The following is a 22,090-nucleotide window of genomic DNA, read 5'->3' as shown; positions in this document are numbered from 1 at the left end:
CACAGATATACAGCATTCCCTCACTAGTGGGACCATTGTTATTAGGCTAGGGCCTGTTTTGGACTTCCCACTCTAAATAAAGAATACAAACAAACAAACAAACAAACAAACAAACAAGTACAGTGTACAGTGTACATGTCAAAAATAGCGATAACATGATTTCGATAGTAACCAATGACAAATGGATACAAGGGCTAACCAAAACTGGCTACTAAACAATCAGCTCAAGCGATAACATAGCATGACACTGACCTACGGTAATGACGTTCTACTGCTTATCAGCATTTTAACAAAAACAAAAAAGGTACAAATACACAAAGGAACAATAGGAGTGAATTCCACTTGCGTCATAGAGAATCCGATTCCAAAATACATCTGGATAACATACATACCTGGGAGTGGTGGGAGAAACAATTCATTCCATGCCAGAACAAGGTTTCTTAATAGATGTAAATCTTTGAAACAGTATGATGGAAATAATACCAAGAAGGTAGAGCAAGGTTTCATTGTGACTCATGTTTCAAGCTTATGCGGTTATAAGGCAAAATCAATCTCAAATCAAATGGGGGAAATGGGCTCTTATTGCAAAGGAAAGTAAATGAAGTGATGGGGGGGGGGGCATAGCCGATCAGGTGGGAGCATCACTGTGTTGATCTTACTATGGTGCTAGGAAGATGGTGGGCAGCACACATACACCCACCCACAACCACACCGTGAATAAAATCACGTCGGCCCGGATGAAATGGGAGCACGGTTAATGTTCCTAGCATGCGGAGAACAATCGCCCTCACCCTTATCGACATCCCTAGATGTACAATGTCATGTAGGATCTGCAATTTCATACTCGGAGTGTTCTGTCTCGACATGAGCCGCTTCGGCATACAGGGCATCAGAGGGCCTTGAGGAGTGCTGAAGACTAAGTGAGTATGCACCGTTGTCCATCATCTGAGACATTCTGTTTCCGACTCCTCTGGTCCCTCTGTTACCACACACGCATGCATTCTCATCTTGAACAGCACGACTGAGTGAGTATGCACAATTGTCTTTCATCTGAGGAGCACGACTGGAGTACGCACAATTGTCCTCCATCAGAGGAGCACGAGTGAGTGAGTATGCACAATTGTCCTCCATCTGAGGAGCACGACCGAGTGAGTATGCACAATTGTCCTCTATCTGAGCCGTTTCGTTTACAACTGGTCCGGTGCTGCCGCTACAAACACGTATATTCTCATCTTGGACAGCACAGGTAAATGGCACTCCATGATCAGGATGCCTGGATGGTGTGCTTGCAGTAAGTGCCTTCCTCTTCCGGTAAACAAATACTGAGATTATTGCGATGACTATGGCGACAGGTGCTGCTACTGCGGGAATGACGATTGGTGTGAGGGACGATGAAGATTCAGGTGCTGTTTCTGCAGGCACAGTGCATAGACAAGAAGGAAAAAAGGTCTCTTCAGTTAAATACAAGATATGGAATGTCAGGGTATGAGCATCATTCGAAAAGGTGTTTGCTCCCCACACTGGAGCTCGCGCTTTTCCGTCGAGTTGCCTGGACACTTGACTTGACCTCTCGTTTGCTCTGGCTGGCAGTCGTGAGTCAGTCAACTGTCAAGTCACTTAATCATCGAGGAAGTCGCTACCTCTATCATGAGCATCATGCAGATCAAAACTTGACGAATTGTGTATGCAGCTCTTCATCGACTCGTGTCCTTTGTGTCCTGGGTCCGAGGCACTGAGTGGGCGTGCTTCCGTTACAGGCGAAATGTCACTTCAATATTCCGAAAAAATCATGACATTATCATCTGTCACTCGTCACTCTTGCAGTTTGTTTGACTGCTACAAGTGCTAATGCAGTAAGTGATGTACAGGTTCACAATCTCTGGGTTGTGAGCTCCTGGGTATGGTAATCGGCCGTGAAGTTAGTGAACATGTTCCAACGTAAATCTGTGAAACACGTGCACAATATCCCGAGATATGCAAAGAAATCTCGAAGACAATGATACGAGCAAAGGCATTTATCTTACAAGTATCTTTGCTTGAATCGCGGTCCTGTCGAGTATTCAGACCCCAGAGCGAATGCTATAGTTTCTCACCCTCGATATCCACGGTAATTGTGCACTTGAAACCTGTCCATCCAGCCGTGCATGTACATGTACCATTGGCTGGATCACAAGTGGCGCCATTGTAGCACTCGCATGTTTGACCGCAGCGGAAGCCAAATGTTCCTTGCTTGCATACTGTGCAGACAAAGCAGGATTAGAGTATCCATTGATATCTTCGTTCTGACAGCATATCATGCGGTATTACTGAAGTACTTGGAGCAAGGATGTATGTGCACCAGGTAAATACGATCCAGAAAACAAACAAATAGACCAGTAGTCATCATATCGTGGCCTCATCTATTACAAACTCTCGAAGTACATAAATGCTACAGTAGGCCGCCATCATGCTTGAGATAATGTTCATGGTGGCAGATGCAGTGCGTGTTGGCGGGGGTGAAATGGCAAGTCTCAGAACCATTGCCCCACAATGGTGCACCTCGTTAGCTGCATCCATTTGAGGGCCGGACTAGATGTTTGTAATGTGTGTATGTGCGTGTGTGTGGGGGGGGGGGGGGGGAGGGATTATCCACTCATTATCCACTGGATGCAGACATCAAAACCTTTCGACTGTGGGGTGGTGATACATAAGGCTCTGCAACTTCATCGCCATGACTATTGCTTTAAACAAAGTGCCAAACTAGTGGTTGTGATATTTCGAAGAATGACATCATCGTGTAGTTCATATAGTATTTATATATGCTGATCACGCGTAGTCAAAACCAGTCCTTGGACACAACATCCGAACAATGGCCGTAGAGAAAGATGCAAACAATGACGACTCTAGCCTTCGTTGTGCTCACCAATGCTAACTTTTAGCCGGCACTGTTTGACTCACTTTCATCGCAGATCGTGCCAGTTCTTCCTGGTCGACAAATGCAACTGCCGGTGGTCGGAGCGCAGCCACCCTCTCCTTGTACACAGTCACATGTCTTGGTGCAAAACTCTCCCCACCTGTCAATGGGGCAAACTGCGGACATACGCAAACATGCACAAGACAAAGTGTAGGCCACGCACAACACTCATATTACTATTGAAAGAGAAAAGCATACACAGAACTGCTGTGAAGGGAAACCACCCAAACACGTATGGACTCATACAAAAAATGCATTCAGGTGGATCCAGAAATCAACATTGCCATGACTATGGATTGGTTGTGATGTAGCACTTTCAAGCCCGATATTGAACATCTTCCATCGTCATGGTAAACAGGCGTGCATGCCTTTTTGTATTGCTGCCCAAAAGTTGAACATAACGTTACATTGGAGTAAATGGAAATGTTTGCAAAAGGAACATAATTATAAGGGTAGCGGACTTAGAAACAGACAGGATTGGAAATGCTATGTAACACCTGTGGGGAAAGAGTACTCACTTGTATTGCAATCATCACCCTTCCATCCCGCTTTGCAGCTACAGTTTCCCAAGGTCGGCTCACACGCAGCACCATTCTTGCACACACAAGACTCCCGGCACATCAAGCCAAACTGACCAGGCCCACAGGCTGCAAGACAACAACCAAGTGCAGAAGATCATAGTGAGTGCCTCTCACATGCCACTAACTCAGCCACTCCAGGCCATTGAGCTCAGTTAAAATCGACTATGGAGATCTATGAATATGCGGCACATATCATCACTTCCACTAGCAATGTTGGTTTGGTTTGTTTCTTCCCTCATAGCCACCTTGTCATTGGGAAGAAATTCCCGTCTGGAATTTTGCGAAGTAAAACAATGTATTAAAGAAAAACAAAAACAAAAAACGTGTAGACTTTGGGTACAATAGTGAATTTCGGGGTACTATATTCTGCTCACATTTCCACTGTGGCAAAGCTCAGCTTCTACCAGAGCATTGGTGGTTCAGTGGTAGAATCCTCGCCTGCCACGCGGGGGGCCCGGGTTCGATTCCCGGCCAATGCATCTTTTTTTTCATCGTTTTGTGAGGGCGCGGGAAAGCAGTCAAGGTTAAATTTTACTTTTTGGGTGTCGTGAGTCATTCATATCCACGGATGTCAAGAACAATTATATTTGTTACCAGTAAGTACTGGGTCAATTTTTTTACCAGGCGTGGGCCATCCCCTGATTTCATAGGTGCAAAACATTTTACGTTTTTCATTCACTATTTTTTTTATACATTGTTCTTGTACACACACAAAAAAGGACTGTATCAATAAAACAGTGAATAAATACTCGTATCAAGAAAGGAGACTGAAAACTTCACCTACACCCTAATGGATGTCACAGGGCATCTTGGGAAAAGTGGCTTGCATCTCGACCCAATGACACAATACCTTGAATGATCCCCTCAGTAAACATTCATACGTAGAGAGCATACTCGTAGGTGGCCCCTATCAAAAGCCCTTGTATTATTGGTTTGAGTCCTAATGCATGGTGATACTTTGAAAAAAATTTAAATCAAAAACTCACATATCTGGCCTCAAAGTTTAATAATTTCCATGTCTGTTCCAAACACTCACATGCGCTGCAGTTGGGTGGCCTGCTTCCAATGGGGCAAGCGCACTTTCCAGTGTCCGGATAACATAGACCACCGGAATGAGCCGGACAAGTCAGCGATGAACATGACGATGTACAGTTGGCACCCCATTGTCCGAGCTGACAAACTGTACAGCAAGCCCACAAAGAGAAATTTTTGACACGTACCACTGCGATGGTGTAAACACTGGAGTATTCACAAAGAGTAAACGGAGGCTTGTTTCCCAAACAATGTAGAAAAATGTAGCAAGTTGTTTGGTGTGACCCTAGATTTGACATCAAAAATCGATCACTGATTGCTTTTTAGCACGATACTCGGAATCATAACAAAAAACTGACCTGCTCCATTTCTTCACAATGTACAACAAATCATGCATGTTTGTGCAGCATGCACAATCATAACAGCATTATCTACCCATGCGTCTTTCATCTGCTACACATCCCTCAAAGCAACAGGCTCTCGAGGTTAATTCAGCTTGTTTCCACATGGACAGCAGAATGCAAAAAGGTGTTCTTCCAGTCAACACGATAGGTATGACAGAAGTCAACATTGTAAAAAATATATCGAGGCCATGAAATATGCAGCATACTGCATTTAGCACCAATCATACATACATGTATATCAGTCTGCCATTACCGTGAAACATCAATGATAGCATACCTCCACGGGTGGTGCACTATGGCTAGGGCACTAGATAGCCAAGGTCAAATTACTGCGAGGTTGTCAAAGAAAGTGCTTTATTTCCCAAAGTATGGTTCTGATGATGGGTGACTGGCCCGAAACGTCATAGTTTATCGACATCACTAATAAAAGAATTTTCCATCCAGCGCATGCGCCAAGAGTGAATAGCAACTGAATAGAGCGGTTGTCAGTTGACACCCCCCCCCCCCCCTTTATTTATGATACATAGAGGACAGTATGATACTGAGCAGCTGCACAGTACCTTCCTCGCAGTTGACGCCCGTCCAGCCGGACACGGTGGAGCAGTTGCACACTCCAGTGACCGGATCACACAGTGCGCCGTTCTCACACAGACATGCCTGTGCACAGTTCAGACCGTACGCTGTGCCATTGCACGGCAACTCACAACCGACACCTGTACAAACAACAGTACACAGTTTTAAGACTTTCAGGACATTGAGGGCTAAATGTTTCTAATACATGTACTAAGACATAGGGGAAGCTCACAAGAAAAAAGATACCCTAAACTTGGGTAAATTCTGATGAATGGCAAGCTTTGAATATCCCAGTGAATATTGGAAAATTCTCTCCGATACTTGGGTGCATTGCTCATAGTTTGAAGTGCAGGGCACACGTCATTATAACTCTATCCATTCTGCAACCTGTACCATACATCTATACACCTGTGTAGCCTTGCTACTTTATGACACGTTATTTGTATACACATAAATAGTACACCGTAGGAATGCATGGATAGCTGTGCGCATACTCGCACTGCCTTGTCTTCTTCTGCTCCTTGTGAGTATACGAGTTACACCTGCACTCAAACACACACACACATGCACACACATGCACACACATACACAAACTATGAACCAAACACACACCTTGCCATCCCGCATCGCAGTTGCAGACCCCAGTGACGTGGTGGCAGCCATTTTGTGCCCGGCCGTTGCACTGGCAATCCAGGGAACAGTTAAGTCCATGCTTGTTGGCCTATAACGACAGTACCGCACACATGGTGAGATTCACCAACTATTCTTTTTTATCTGGGATACTGAACCAACGAGAGAGCTTGGAAGCTCAGGGCCCTACGCTATGCTTTTTTGCCTTGAGGACCTAGACACAAAAAAAGTATAAATAAATAAATTTCACGGTTCGCGTGAGACTCGGCTGGAAGCCGAGTTTTCCGCATCCGCCGTGGGAACGCCACCACCCTCTAGGATCAAAGGCGCAGATGCAGCGCCTAAACGGTGGGAGGTGAGTAGATCAGACCCACCACCAAGTGGTCAAAGACCGAAGTCCCATTAGCTGCATCCATGTTACCCTCGTGCCAGGCCACGAGTTCCCAATTAACTGTGGGTCGCAGCACGGCTGGAAAAATTCCTTTCGCTTCCAAGCAGGACTTGAACCTGGTACCCTCTGTTTCTCAATCATGGTCTTAGACCATCCCACTTTGCCTAGGGATGTTATAAATTCTTTAAAAAAATCCTTTTTTAAGACATAACCTGGGATTCGAACCCGCACTATCGCGCGCCCTGCATGCATCCCCCCGATACACTTCGCATACATACTAATTCTTCCAAGTTGTTTCACATTGTGATCTTGCATTTGAAAGCCCTATTTGAATATGCATTGTGGCCAGCCGTCTTTGATGGCACGGTACGGTAGGGGATAGGTACGGGACAGGTACGATCGAGGGTAATACGACACCGTCTCCCATACCGTACCGTACCATTAAACACAGCTGGCCACATACAGCTGCCCGCAATATTTAAATAGGGCTTTCAAACGCAAGATAATAACGTGAAGCAACTTGGAAGAATGGGTATGAATGCGAAGTGTATGGGGGAATGCATGTAGGGCGATAGTGCGGGTTCGAATCCCAGGATTTGCCTGAAATAATTAGGAAAAATTGAAAAATTTATAACATCCTATGCTTTTTTGCCGTCAGATACGGATAGCGCCAGGGGTGACACAAACAAACAAACAAACAAACACACAAATACCAAATTAAAGCTGTGTGGACCCTGGCTAGCGCCAGACGTTACTGAAGTAACGTCTTCTGCATAGCTACGGGAATAAATACAATTAAAATGGAAGAAATCACATGGAAACCAGTTATGAAGCAACTAGCCACGACTGGAACAAGATAATAAGCAGTCAGAAAGTGCGATAGCAGGGCACAAAACTGACATGTTACTGGAGGTGTGTGAGAGGTGTCTGAGAGGTGTGTGAGAGCTAGGTCTCAGGTCGTTGAATGTCTCAGTAACATGTCAGTTTTGTGCCCCATTATCGCACTTTCTGACTGCTTATTATCTTGTTACAGTCGTGGCTAGTTGCTTCATAACTCGTTTCCATGTGATTTCTTCTACTTTAGTTTCTAGATAAACAATACGAGAGAGTGGTAGAGACTTCAGCAATGATTCAATAGGAAAGAGAAAGGTGCTTTCCTGCCAACTTCACAATACTGTACGAATTATCTGTAAGAGGGTATTGAACATCTATGGAATATACAAGCATATCACAGGGAGGAGAGGCTGCATTATGCTCAACGGACAACACTACTACAGACTCAGTGGTCCAAACAGCAACCAGGGCTACATAATTATAGTGATCAGGAACCTGGGAGGGAGATACACATCTATCAAAGATGACATGCGTGTCCAGTGAAAATCCAATAGGACTTGAAAGTGATGACGTCAAAAACGGCCAGGGAGTAGTAAGTTGACATCAGATTTCTATTTTGGATCCACTAAGGTGTGACTTTGCTATTGCATCAGTATGTGGGTGCATAGCAACCCACTCATGTCGTATGCAGGGGTGACTTTTACTTCGCCACCAGTTGTAACCCCACCCCCAGTAGCCAAATCAGTCAGTTTCACTGGTTACATCACCTTGCTGTGAGTAAGACGGCTTGAACTGTGCTTGGATCCATACAAAAACTGGATCCAAGTGGATCCAATTTTTGAATTTTTGAAATTGTTGCTATGCTGTGACGTAGCACTTTCAAGCCCTATAGACGAAGTGAAAAGCATTGTACCGTGGTATTGGTATGTAGTAGCTGGTCCACTTTCTATCAAATAATGCAACTAACTCCTATGAGTACATACCGGACAAGGCTGGTCACACACGCCGCCAATCCAACCATCCGTACACGTGCATGCACCGGTGACGGGATGACACGCCGCTCCGTTCTGGCATGTGCACGGCAGCGCACACCACTGTCCGTACGCACCCTGCCCGCACACCTCCGAGCAGTTCTCCCCTTTCCAGCCGGGGGTGCAGACACAGGTACCGTTGCTGGCAGAGCATGCTGCACCGTTAATGCATGTACATGCCGTTGAGCAATTCAGTCCATACCAGCCAACAGGGCATGTTTGGTTGCAACTGCACGATATGGGTGACAACAATGACAGCAGCAGACGGATTTTTCGGGTCTTTGACCATTTTAGTGGGTCTGATTTCCTCGCCTCCTACCGCTTGAGGAGCTCCATCTGCGCCTTGAAGGGTGGTGGCGTTCCTATGGATGCGGAAAGCTCGGCCTCTAGCCGAGTCTGACACCAACTGTGAATTTATTTTTTTATTTTTTATGAGTTGGCCAGGTAAGTCTGAACCATCAATTACACGGTCTAGCCATTCAGTAATTTTTGTTTGTTGAATATTTCGCTATTGAGATCTCTGTGTGATCGAAAAAGCAGTACGAAGGATTTTAAATGCCTACGACAACCTGCATTCGTGTTGCTGGTGTGGTGACCGAGGTCCTGTGAATGAGGTTGGGAGGAGAGCGCAAGTGGCGAGGAGATTCCAGTAAATTAACGTGCACGGCAGTACAGGTATTCATAGCAAATAACACCCAATGTACAAAGTAACTCTTCGTGATGAGTTGAAATCTAATGCCATACTGTTTTCAATAAATTTAAAAACAAAACAAAAGTATGCCACACTGCTATTTTTTTGTGCAGATTATAGTACAGTACATTGAATGCGTAATGCTGCTGCATAGCCCCAAGTCTAAAGACTTGGCAACTTCACGCCTGCACCTGACTCTTGCACTATGATACCCCTCAGAATTTCCCACCTTGCTCCCCCTTATGTTCAGGCTGCCCGTTTTGGAGCCATCAGTTGCCTGATGATCGTAGTAGTACGTGAAAGAGTTGCGACACAGCTTCCAATCTCTCTTCTGTAATGATAATTACGAATTTATGGGGAAGAAAAGGATCAAGGAACTTCAAGTTACGCTATAATGACCACTAACACCACCAGGTATTTGACAATCAGCTCATGCGATAACATTGCACAACACTGACCAACGGTACTGACGTTCTGTAACTAACTGCAAGTCAGCTCTAGTACGTCTTTTGAATGCGCACTCCGACAACCTTTCAACTCGGAAGGTTCGAAGTTATCGTAATGACCCAGGAGGGGAAGGTGCACGCAACCAAGACAACTTCAAGCTGAAAGTCTCAGCTGTGAAGTACGCTGTCGGATGTACATGTACATTAATGGCGATACTACCAAGACCATCGCGGCTTTTTAGTTGCGCTATGGTAAAAGAGTGATCTGCTTTGATAGTTGTGACTGCGACTAAAGCTGTGTTCCCAACTGGCGCGTGGACGCGGTACGCTTGCAGTTCATGCGTTCCCAAACGCACGCTCAGGCTTTCACAAAAACAGCAATCCGAGTCGTATTTAGCGCGTGCGACACCTTCGAGTACTAATTTTTTGACCCCGCCAGTCAAAGTGACTAGCATGTACGCTGGCACGCGCCTGATACGCGCTGAATTTTTTTTTTTTTGCAGTACGTAATTACAGATACAAGACAGCCATGTACATACATGTACATGTGACATTACATGTGACATTAATATTAATTTTTATAAGCTCTTGACTTGTTAGAGAAGAGCTGGAGAGAAAAGAGAAACCAAGGAGGAGTCGAGGTGGACAAATTCCAACATGTTGGAATTTCCATTTCGGCGCGTTTCCGTACGCATGGCGCCCCAAAAGCCAGCAAAATACGCACAAACACGTGGTTTCACGCGTATACGCGCCAGTTGTGAACACAGCTTTAGTAATACTTGCATGTGAGCATGTGTTGATACTGGATTTTTCTATTTACCTCGAGCCTGCGCTGACTTTGGATTTTTCCATTCATCTTTCCAGATCACCGGCGTTATCATGGGTTGTTCAATAACGCTCTTTGAGCACCAAGACCATTGAATAATGCAGTCAAACCAAAATTACTAAGAAGTGAATTCAGAGATGGAAACTTTCAATGCAGTTGCCACTTTCTCGGAATAGCCAAGTCAATGTATGCGTATACCCTAAACGACTTGGATAGTCGTCTCTTCACTGTCATAATTATAGTGAATATCTAACCGCAAATCATGTCAATACTGTAAGGCAACAAATATTCAGCGCATATTTAATTTCGGCTATTTTAGGCCTGATCATATTCGGCCGAAAATTTGCTGCGGCCAAAATTTTGTTTTACAAGGTTCAGTATGACGGTAGTGTATACCGTAGTTCCGCGCATATAAGCCCATGGGCCTATATCCGGATATAAGCCCACCTCCGTTTATAGGCCCATGGGCTAATAAACAGACCCAAACACCGTAGTACAGCATGTCAGTGCAGACTACATTACCAGTACCGGTACCTACAGTGGGCGGACAACCGCGCACGGACTTGTACTTTTTCGCATGCCAGCTGCCTTAAAAATTCGAATATAGGCCCAGGGCTAAAAAACGAACCATTATTACTGATTTTTTTTCCCGGAAAATGCATTATTTCGTATATTAGCCCATGGGCTTATATGCGCGGAACTTTGGTACAGGCAGCAGCAGTATAGGCTGAAAACTGTTGCAGCCGAAATGTGTTCTCGCCCCGGGAGGCCGAAAATTTGTCGACTTACAGTAGCCGATTATAAGAGCTTACGTGTCACCAATGAAACCCAGGGCGCATCGACATGCTCCGGTGAACGGATCACAAGTGGCGTCGTTGTGGCATGTGCAGGCTGATGCGCAGTCTTGGCCGTAGGTCAGACGTGGGCAGTAGTAGGCACAGTCCATTCCAGAATAGCCGGCACTGCAATCACATTGACCTGTGAAGCGATCACAGCTGCAGCGGACAACAAACAGAGGAGTACGAGGAAGATTGTCAGTTAAAATTAAGCCTGCTAAAATTAAATATTTGGCATGAAAATGTAGTGGGAGAGATTTTAAAAGCAATAAAATGGATCGTAGTACATATGATGGTGCCTTGGGGTAATAGTTGAAGATATCATTAGCGTACGCAGGCTCAGCTGATGAGCATAAGAATCCCAAAAGTACTGTGTATTGAGCATGGAGTGATGCTTTCCTAAGGATTTTGTTCCCAGTGTGTGATGCCGTAGTCCTATGAATGGTGGTATGTCACTCTAGCCAGACCAACTATGTACATCTTACATATCAGTACTTGATTGGCTGCAGACACAGTCATTGCACGTTGTGTTGCTGCTGGCGTATTGCCATTCAGGACAGGCTGCATGCGAGAGGACAACACAAGTTAGTTGCACAACGACCAGTACACGTCTGAAGTGACGTTTGAGAATGTGTCTCCGCCCCAAACATTCCTTCATGCTACATGAAATCTGCTGTCGATCCCATTGTTCTCCACAAGACCATACAGTAAATCATGTCACTAACAACCACCCCTGGGTGCTGATGCAGGGAGACTTTTTCAAACTTGCGCTTGCATACTACGCAGAAGTTACAAAAGAAATGATGCCGTAGCTGGCATTTTACAACTTGTAATCTGCCCATATTTTCTGTCTTTGACCAATTTGTGGCGGGTCTGATCTACTCACCTCCCACCGCTTAGGAGCTGCATCTGCACCTTGATCTTAGAGGGCGGTGGCGTTCCTACTCATGCGGAAAACTCGGCTGGAAAGCCGAGTCTCACACGACCTGTGAATTTTTTTTAAATCTGCCCATCACATACCAATTAATTGACATGTAGATAGAGCACAACTCACGATATTGACATTGTGGACCCAGCCATCTTCCCACACATGTGCATGCTCCTGTCACATGATCACACACGGCATCATTCCTGCACAGGCATGCCTGGGAACAGCCGTCACCATAGGAACCCGTCGGACACGTCATGTTGCAAATATCGCTATGCCAACCAGGCTGGCAGGAACACGAGCCGTCGATAGAGGAGCAATTAACTTCGTTGATACACTCGCAGACCTCCATACAGCCTGTGCCATATGTTCCTTGAACACAGGTGTCTTGACATTCCGTTCCATTGAATCCTGGTGGACAACTGTGCAGTGAGGCAACACGACCACACCATGGAGCACAATACACAAGTATGCATATAGCAACATATAATATTTCAATGCTACATACTGTAGACTGCAAAACACATTTTATGGGCTGACCTTTGCAAGGGCTTACTTTGAACTGCATCAACTCTACATGCCATAAAAGCGGTAACCATTCGATTTAAAAGAAAACATATTGCTTTGTAATAACCTGGTCCAGGAAACCTTCATGAAATGTTCACCTTCAATATCCCACCAGAGGCACGTCAAAACTGCTATTAAAACATGCGTAGATCCAAAATGCTCATTAATGAAGGTTCTCTGGATCATGATCCGAAAAGGAAGGACATGGATATGCCCCATTTTGAAATCAAACTCTTCACCTGTCCTCTCTGCTATTTCTTACATGCATTCACCGATGAACTCATTGCATGCTCCACCGTTCAAGCAGACGTGCGGGCAGGCGTTCAAACAGTCGAACTGTCCGTTAGGTTTACGCGGACATGGCCGAGTGCACAGCAAGCCCGCCCAACCAATGCTGCAGTTGCATGAACCGTCGATGGGACTGCACGTAGAGTTTGCAGAGCACTGACATGCCTGCGAGCATTGATCACCGTACTGATCGGAGGGACATGTGTTTTCACAGCTAGTGAACGCAAACAAAAATAGGTACATAATTGAAAGGATCAGTCGGGGAAATTAACTGCCTGAAAAGAGAAAAACCGACAGACCCACCAGGACTCGAACCCGGGACCTTGCTTGTCATGAGCAATGCTCTTAACCACTGAGCTATGGGACCAGGCTGAACCTAGGAGCTGACAAGTGTTTCACTCCAAAGGCAGCTCACAACACGTGCCACACATACTGATGGCACTTGGGTCTTTTTCCATCCCCCAGGGGACCAACTACGGTCAGTTTCTGGAAACTACCAAAGGTGAAAGAAAGTGATTAATTTTGTAAAGGATTGGGAGAACTTCAAATACTTCAAGGTACATAATTAGCTAAAATACTCAGAAAAAGGACACTCTTCAGGCTCTTTAAAAACACCCCCACGACATTCAGGGTGCTCTAACAAGTTGCAAGCAATGGACGACTCATACTCATCAGCACTAACTAAGTAACAGTTGGACAATCAGAATGCACAGTGGACAAGTCAGATGTCAAATGCGTAGTCAGCTGTTCAGTACAGCTGCTGACTCCGCCAGCACCTTGAATGCCGCTATCACCGCCGTTGCCGATCTCGTCATCCGTCTAAATTCCATTCCGTTCGTTTCCACGTTACTGGTTGTTTTTCAAGTTGTTTATGTCCTCCAAGCTTGAGATCAAGCTTTTGTCACGTGTGTGTAGTGCGAAGTTGTTGAATGTTTTAGAAGCTGTGTACTAGTATATTGAACTGTATCCACACTAAGAAACCTGACTTACGTAAGCAGAAGCAGATTAAATTCACACTTAGTCTGTTATGCAGGTCGTCAACAACTTGTTAGTTATGTCCATTTGTTGTCTGTCTACTTTATTATACAGTAAAATCTGGTGAAAGCGACCTCTGTTTAACGACCACCTGCTCTTAAGGACCGTTTTTCCATGCACCGACAGTTCTACACACACAATGTGGGACCTGGTTCTAAAGACCACCTGGCTTTAAGGACCGCTCTTGCTTGCACCGTGGGGTGGTCGCTTAAACCAGGTTTTACTGTAATTATGACGTGGCAAAGGGTAAGTAAATCATTTGTGTACTTACTGCGTTCCAATGTACCCGGGAGCACATGTGCAGCCACCGGTGACCGGATCACACGTAGCACCGTTCTGACAGCGACACAGAGATGCACAGCCCGCACCGTACATGCCCGGTGAGCATGTCTCCGAGCACAGCGATCCCTGTGGCCCATTCAAACCAACACATGCAATACTATTTGGTCAGGGCTAACATATTTTTTCTAATTGTCCGCAAACTCCAACGCAGCCATTTACACATTTAGGAAACTTTACTTCTCAACTCCAAAAACGATCTCTTCACTGCGATTCAAATTCAAATTTACATTACACCAAATTCATCACTCTGATGATGGGCCAGGCCCAAAAATTTGGTGTAATGTAAATTTGGATTTGAATCGCAGTGAAGCGACCGTTTTTGGAGTTTGGAGTTGAGAAGTGAAGTTTCAAAAACATCAAAATAATTTGATTTGTGATCAACTTGCATTTTTTTGTTTTTTCCTGTCTACCCGTCTGCCCATCCACTGGACAACTTGCCTGGGCATGTGCCAGTCCAGCTGTGGGTGTACTAGTGTCTATCTATTTCTCGCTCACCTTGTACCCTGTTGTGCAATTGCAACTGCCATCCACTCCACTACAGGTCGCACCGTTCTGACAGGCGCAAGACAACGCACAGTTTTGACCGTAATGTCCACTGGCACACGGTGTGTCACATCTGAATACAAAGTGCAACATGAAATAGAGGTATATAATCCTTGGGCAGATCATCATTGATGAATAAATAAATAAATTTAACATGGGAAATTGTGGGCACTTATACGATCGATTACACCAACTAAACCAGATTTTGAGAAGTCAGACATGCACAATCTAGCACAAAACTGACAGGGAGTACTTAGACAATCCACGGCATGTAAATCGGCATGAAAATCTGGTTTAGTTGGTGGAATCGATCGCATAACTTGTGCCCACAATTTCCCATGTTACAATTTTTTCCTTGGCTCACCATCTGAGTCCTTAAGGGTGGAGACAAGAAACCTGATATCGAACGAAATATAGTGAGCGCACCCATACCACGATAACAATGGAACCATATTGAAGGATTTGATAAGCCGCAGGAGCTGCTACCGAGCTCTTTTGTTAGCACCGGTACTGCTTTGCGTCCCCTAGAAATTCTCCTTTGAGTTACGTTTGGGAAACACGACGCCGATTAAATGATGTAGTTGCTTTTGGAAAGGCATCAGTTTCAATTGCATCAGCAACTGACAAAGACCACGCTCTGCGATAATGGCACAAAAAAATCAATTTCAAAAGGGAATGACTGATATATAAGTAGGCGTGTCTTTTCATCCTTAGGCTGATGGCGAATCCGAACATTGATAAGGGTATTTTGAGCTGTGGCTGCTAGCTAGCTGGCGTCATCTGATTTCCGATCTATAGCTGACAGTATATGAATTTGTACCACTGTGAAGAAGAGTATAACCCCCCCCCCCCTCCCTGAGAGTTTGCAACGCTTGCATACCCTGCTGTCCTGACAGAATTTCAATGACACCATTCTTAACAGTAATGATGCAATGCTCCTGAGTCCTCACACGAGTGATTTACGATGTTTGTATGGGGTATCGACGCATCACACGTTGTTCCTTGAACTGATAATTTGCACAGGATAAAATGGTTGTTCGTCAAACACAGGTCCAGGATACGTCTGATAATACGAGTACACTGCGCATTGCATCACAAAAAAAGGACGCTAACTTGAAAATCTGTTGGGAAAGCACCCATAGTGGAGTTTCACACTATTATGAGTTCAGTACTCTTGCTATGAACAGGGCTTTACATACTTGTACTAGTACGCCATATCAGCATATGCACAGCTCAATGGAGATCAGTTCCAGTGCATCATTCGCTGCTGTCCATTGGCTGATCGACCCTACACTAACCTTGTTCCCATCCATCCTGGCTGACACGTGCACTGTCCGTTGATATGATCGCAGACTGCACCGTTCAGACACTGGCATGTCGAGACACAGTTCTGTCCGTAGTGAGCCCAGTCACAACGCTGGTTGCATGTAGTGCCCCTCCATCCTGGAGTACATGAACATACCTACGCCAAACCACAAACAAAGCACGCACGCAACCGTGCTAACATACAGGCACTCACATACACATCACATCAGAACGTGATCAATCTTTTCATACGTGACAACAGCTCCCGTCTCCCTGTCCAATAAATGCCTCAAGATGTACTTGCCCGTCTGAGTGTAGAGATGGATTCGACCTGGGAGCAGTGGCGACGAAAAACTTCTTCTTCAATACAATCAAATCTATCAGCATGATTAAGGCTGTATGCATTGAGTGCACTTGTATCAACAGTTACAAAAGCCTCGATGACATCATGCTTACCACTGTAGGGGAAAACTTGCTGCACGAGCCACCATTTAGACAGGGGCATGGTTTGCAGCCAACGCCATACGTTCCGGTTGGGCATACTGTGCACGGCAAGAAAGAACAAAGTAGAAGCATGTTTTTCATTCACGGTAGCATTCATGTCCTGGCTCCATGGAAATGCAATGGAAGCACGTGTTCAGCACTTGTGATTCTATTGCTCCTGTTGAGCGACCTAGTTGAAGCTCAGGTTGGTGCTTGCCAAGTGGCGTACACATTCATGAACAGGGATTAAATTCTATCCACAGAAATTGACCACACATTCATTGGCAAGGTCAACCCAATCCTATGGGACTGACATGTGTGTACAGTTCTGATGGTATGCCAATGTAACAGCAGCAAGCTATCATACGCCAACTAGGCACTGATAATGGCAGCGTTGTGTGGAGATAAATCACATACACGGGGGTTTTCACTTTAAATCACCACACATTACGGTTATGAACAGGAAGCCTGGACAACATCAGCATCGTTCAGCGTTCAGGGCTGACAGCACAGCCTTACCAGCATTGCATGTTGCGCCAGTGTATCCCGCTGCACAAGTACATGTGTTAGGTGCAATGCAGGCACCGCCATTCAAACATGGACTGGTGCACTCCGCTGCAACACACACAAACATGATGCATGTGAAGTTCACAACAGCCCATTTCCAAATTTCATGCCAACAGCTTTTCTGAGAACATTGCATGAGGATAGAAGAATTGCAGATATCAAATATATAGTAGGGTTTGTTTGGGCATGGCAAGTTGTTTCGTGAAGGGCTCAGAACAATTGGCAAAACCGCTAGAGATTCAGCCAGGCCTTTCCCTGTGTTTTTTTTAATTTTGGGAATTTCAATCAACAGCACAAGTTGAATGAACACACCATGAAGGCTTTATTGGATTTGTCACAAACAAAAAAAATGATGGAAATTATTAGCACAAAGCCTAATTGCCGTTGACTTGACAAAGTGCTCAACCCAAGAAGAGGAGCCTGTGACACAAGTTCACAATGACGGGGAACTTTGTTTTGTTGTAACTCAGAGTGTAGCTCAGAGTGTCGTGGCAATTGAAACAATCATCAGACAACGTAGTGGATGCGTAGAGCACCGAGGAGTATATTGAGATGTGCTAGAAAGCCTAGAATGTGATGGACACAGCAAGATAGGTGTGGCTGATCATACACTGTAGAGGTGGCATGATAATATAAATAACACTTTAGGTGCATGGGTGACACTCGGAGTGAGGCGCATGAGACCCAGCATGGGATCATGATGGGAAGAAGGGAGGAAGCCAATAATGATGGCGTGTCATACACACACACACACACACACACACACACACACATATACACATATACGCTACTCGTACACATACACACATGGGGCATGTGCACACAAAACATATACCGGTACACACATAAACATCACACACACACACACACACACACACACACACACACACACACACACACACACACACACAAACACACACACACGCACACACACACACCTACATCACACGCAAATGCAACACATCGCGCCAACACATTACGCACACACAAACACATGGACACACATCAACTCACATACACATCACCTTGATGAAAATGACAATGGGCAAAGAAAGAACTATGGTGGATATATGGCGATGATCTACAACAGGAAATGAAGTTCGTTCCTCCTACGTGGAAAAATCTTTCTGCCAAACTTGACACTTGACAGGTTCTGAAAGATTCGTTATTTTCTTTTACAGTAAAACCTGGTGTTGATCCGTTGAATACGCGTGTAAAGGTTTTTTTTATTACGACCAACGAAACAGGAGATATGCGCTCTAACTTAGAAGATTGCAATAAAATTTGAAATTTTCAAAATTTGGAGTACGCATCAGTGATTTTTTCGCAATCGGAAATTCACCAATTTCTCCATTTCCTATCATTCTAAGCCTGATTTTTTGGAAAATTCTGATAACACCATGCTTCCATCACTCACTGGTAATGGTTTGGTCACGAGGTGTAGCCGCCTACACGTTCGCATACGCGACCAGCAGGCCAGCTGAGCTTGGGCAAAAAATAAGTGTTTTTTGTGAAATTTGTGACAATTACCTTGTCAAAATTGCTGTCAGGAGCTGCTGGAGACGATAGGCCATGCAAAGCAACGACTGTCGTTCTAGAACACCCAAGAGTGTATTTCACGGCAATCAATTTGGTCATGAAGGTAGTGCAAGTGCGCCGGAAGAGCAGGCCGCCGCGGATCATGAAGAAGAGGCGATCGCCACTAGAAGCAGCAGTTCTGAGAAATAATTTTTAATTGCAATTCGACTTGGAATGTGGACATGGACAGCAGCTCCGAGTCAGGGAGCGATGCCGGTGATTCTGATCACCAATAAACTGGCCCAGCAGGTCCAAGTGATGGCTTCTCTGGCGTTGGGTATCGCTTTGTGAGCTTGGACCTCCTGCTCGCTGCCATTGCACTTTTTTGTGTGCGCAAGTCATGCAAGAGTGGCAATGTGATTGTGAAGGAGGGAAAACGCAGTAACCTGTCTGCGACAATTACTTTCTCATGTTCAGAGTGCCCTGCTGAAGTTTCTTTGTCCATGTCGCCCAAGCTCCCAGGATCTTTTTACGAGATAAATCGCAGTGTTCGCAATGCGCATGATTGGCCGCGGTCATCAAGCACTGGTATAATTATGTGCAGTGCTCAGTATGCCAACGCCAATGAGTCGAAGCAGGTTCTCTGGCCACCAGAATGCTCTATATTCTGCAGTAGAGGTAGTTGCTGAGAAAAGCATGGATGGTGCTGTGCAAGATGCTGTCGGCGGTGACGTGGCTGTTTCAGCGGATGGTACCCGGATGCGCCGCGGCTTTTCCTCACTCTATGGTGCTATGTCCGTTGTTGAATGGGAGACTAGCCAAGTCGCTAAGTCCGAGCCGGTATCAGCGGTAGTGGACGCCTGACAAACAAGCTCATTGACTCCTTGCAGAATTGGTATGGGAAGCCGATAAGAGAGAATAATGGTGCTATGCGGAAAGCTATTTGTGCCTCGCTTTGTCATCGTGCATCCACTGATGACAATCCCGCCATGAGTTCTGCCCAACTGATAGCTGGTGTGGCTACCACAAAGCTGCTGCTGACCAGCCTTACGAACACCACAACCCTATTCCAAAGCCTATCTACAAACTGATGGTGCCAGTGTATCGTGACCTTGCCGACAAGCAGCTGCTACTGAAGTGCGAGAAGGGTGCGACACAGAATCGCAATGAGTGTTTTAACAAGCTGGTATAGTCATATTTGCCTAAAACGGAGTAAACTCCGTTTTATAAACTCCGTTTTAGGCAAATATGATACTTGGATTGTTTTCTGCCTGCTTCTTGAATTGCTGATTTTGCGCATTTTACACTCCCGTATGAATGTTTTGGCCTCTGGTGAGATTCATGGAATTTCTCCTGGTGTTCTTAGGTTAGTGCCCTCCGAAGTGGACTATATAACCTCAATACACGATAATTGGTGTCTTTTCCAATTCAATGTGTTCCACCGGATTTTGTAAAGATCGGAAGGCCACATTGGTCAAGTCTGGCCACAGGCAGGGTCACACTTCTGATCTAGCTTTGTCGTGGCATTGTATCTGTGCTGTTTAAAGAAAGAGGACAGAAAATTTATTTACATTTCTTTGATGGATCTCGAAGTTATAAAGGAATCAATACAGATGTATGTGTTAATTAGTACACCATGTGTACGCTACCTTAAGCGACCACCCAACGGTGCAAGCAAAAGCGGTCGTTAAAGCCAGGTGGTCTTTAGAACCAGGTCCCAGTGTCTGTGTAGAACTGTCGGTGCATGGAAAAACGGTCGTTAAGAGCAGGTGGTCGCTAAACACAGAGGTCGCTTTCACCAGCTTTTACTGGATTATGTTCAAGTCTTGATTGAGAAACAGAGGGTACCAGGTTCAAGTCCTGCTTGGAAGCGGAAGGAATTTTTCCAGCCGTGCTGCGACCCACAGTTGGGATTTTGGTCTTTGACCACTTGGTGGTGGGTCTGATCTACTCACCTCCCACCGTTTAGGCGCTGCATCTGCGCCTTTGATCCTAGAGGGTGGTGGCGTTCCCACGACGGATGCGGAAAACTGGGCTTCCAGCCGAGTCTCACGCGAACCAAGAAATTTTAATTTGACTGCCCATCTATTTGAGTTTTGGGGTCAGCACTGTCTTCTCTCTGTGCCAGTTTTAGCACGGTATTAGAGTTAATGGCATCACAACTCAATGTTCTGAAACCGAACAAACCCAATGAAAGGGGGACATTATTGTTAGAGAAAGGTCATGCATCAAACCGGGCCAGGGGCGTAGCTGGTTTCCCTTTCAGGGGGGAGGGGGGGGGGGGGGGAGGGTGCATGGCTGCATATGTGTAGGATGGCAGGTGCATGCCATTCATGGTCATTATGTCCATGGAACCTAGGTCAACAATTTTAGGGGGGGGGGCACACGTGCCCCCTCCCCATGCCCGTGCCCCATGTGTGGCTACGCGCCTGCCCCATATGATTATAAGCAATAAGAAAGGATGGAGGATGTTACATACAATGTAGCTAATGTGAAGCCTTACGTGTTTGACAAGAACCGCCACTCCAGCCTGTAGCGCAGGTACAGTTGTTTGGTGATGAGCACCGCCCTTGGTTGTGGCACACTTGATTGCATACTTCGGGTTCAGACAGGCACACACACAAATACATACACACACACAAATACACACACACACGCATGTGCGTATACATACATCCTTCGATAAGTGATCCAATCCAACATATGCTGTACCTTACTTGTTGGTGATGTGTTGGTTTAGGGAAAGGCCCAACACATTGCATCTTCACATGCCCATACTACTTCCAGTGGTAGTCTGATCTAGTACACAATTTAAGCCATAGCATCAAGAGAGACTACATAAATGACTGGACCGTGAGATGACGGGATTAGCACGTTTCAGTGGCACTTGGAGCAGAGTTGATTTATACATATTTATTTTTATTTTTTCACCTTGTCATGTCCGTCCCTCCCTCTCTCATAACGGCCACCTTCACTTCCTTCTTTTCCCCAGGAGACTCCCTTTGATAGGCATCCATTTGCCTCTAGAGGATCCTTGAGAATATGATATCAACAACAACATGCATGCTACATCACTAGTCAGGAGTACGATTGGGACTAGCAGGTTCAGGCGATGATCAATATTGAGAGTTCCATATGCGGCCGATCATGTTTAAACATACTTCAATACAATGTCATACAGATCTGAAGATTTGAGGTCGAAATACACATTCTTTTCTTGGTACTATGGTCTTGTCTCTCAGGCACGTATGCACCCAGCACATATTGTTCATCCTACCTGGCACAC

General features: G+C 45.4%; 1 protein-coding gene and 1 non-coding gene across 3 annotated transcripts in view; one reads left to right on the top strand and one right to left on the bottom strand.

Annotated features, from left to right (window-relative positions):
• Window positions 1–20: 20 nt before the first annotated feature.
• LOC135812399 (multiple epidermal growth factor-like domains protein 6) overlaps window positions 21–22,090 on the bottom strand; it is a 29,756-nt gene continuing 7,686 nt past the window's right edge. The window contains exons 3-21 of one of the 2 annotated variants that reach the window (XM_065325773.1): window positions 22,082–22,090; window positions 21,308–21,400; window positions 17,239–17,334; window positions 16,693–16,778; window positions 16,230–16,393; window positions 14,884–15,004; window positions 14,318–14,454; window positions 12,986–13,225; window positions 12,283–12,578; window positions 11,714–11,789; window positions 11,205–11,387; window positions 8,382–8,658; window positions 6,156–6,264; window positions 5,531–5,683; window positions 4,571–4,714; window positions 3,472–3,600; window positions 2,938–3,069; window positions 2,094–2,237; window positions 21–1,412 (exon numbers count right to left, since the gene is read on the bottom strand). The exon at window positions 22,082–22,090 is cut by the window's right edge and continues 101 nt beyond it. In XM_065325773.1, coding sequence (XP_065181845.1) covers window positions 820–1,412; window positions 2,094–2,237; window positions 2,938–3,069; window positions 3,472–3,600; window positions 4,571–4,714; window positions 5,531–5,683; window positions 6,156–6,264; window positions 8,382–8,658; window positions 11,205–11,387; window positions 11,714–11,789; window positions 12,283–12,578; window positions 12,986–13,225; window positions 14,318–14,454; window positions 14,884–15,004; window positions 16,230–16,393; window positions 16,693–16,778; window positions 17,239–17,334; window positions 21,308–21,400; window positions 22,082–22,090 — 3,182 coding nt within the window. In that variant the 3' untranslated portion in view covers window positions 21–819. Of the gene's footprint in view, window positions 1,413–2,024; window positions 2,238–2,937; window positions 3,070–3,471; window positions 3,601–4,570; window positions 4,715–5,530; window positions 5,684–6,155; window positions 6,265–8,381; window positions 8,659–11,204; window positions 11,388–11,713; window positions 11,790–12,282; window positions 12,579–12,985; window positions 13,226–14,317; window positions 14,455–14,883; window positions 15,005–16,229; window positions 16,394–16,692; window positions 16,779–17,238; window positions 17,335–21,307; window positions 21,401–22,081 lie in introns of both variants that reach the window. The other variant, XR_010552790.1, reaches the window with a different exon arrangement.
• Trnag-gcc (transfer RNA glycine (anticodon GCC)) lies at window positions 3,943–4,013 on the top strand. The gene has a single exon. It is a non-coding gene; the product is annotated as a tRNA-Gly (tRNA).

Source organism: Sycon ciliatum, chromosome 1 (assembly GCF_964019385.1).
Source record: "Sycon ciliatum chromosome 1, ocSycCili1.1, whole genome shotgun sequence".
In the NCBI taxonomy this organism is placed as follows: Eukaryota; Metazoa; Porifera; class Calcarea; order Leucosolenida; family Sycettidae; genus Sycon; species Sycon ciliatum.
This window is presented reverse-complemented; position numbering and strand designations above follow the sequence as displayed.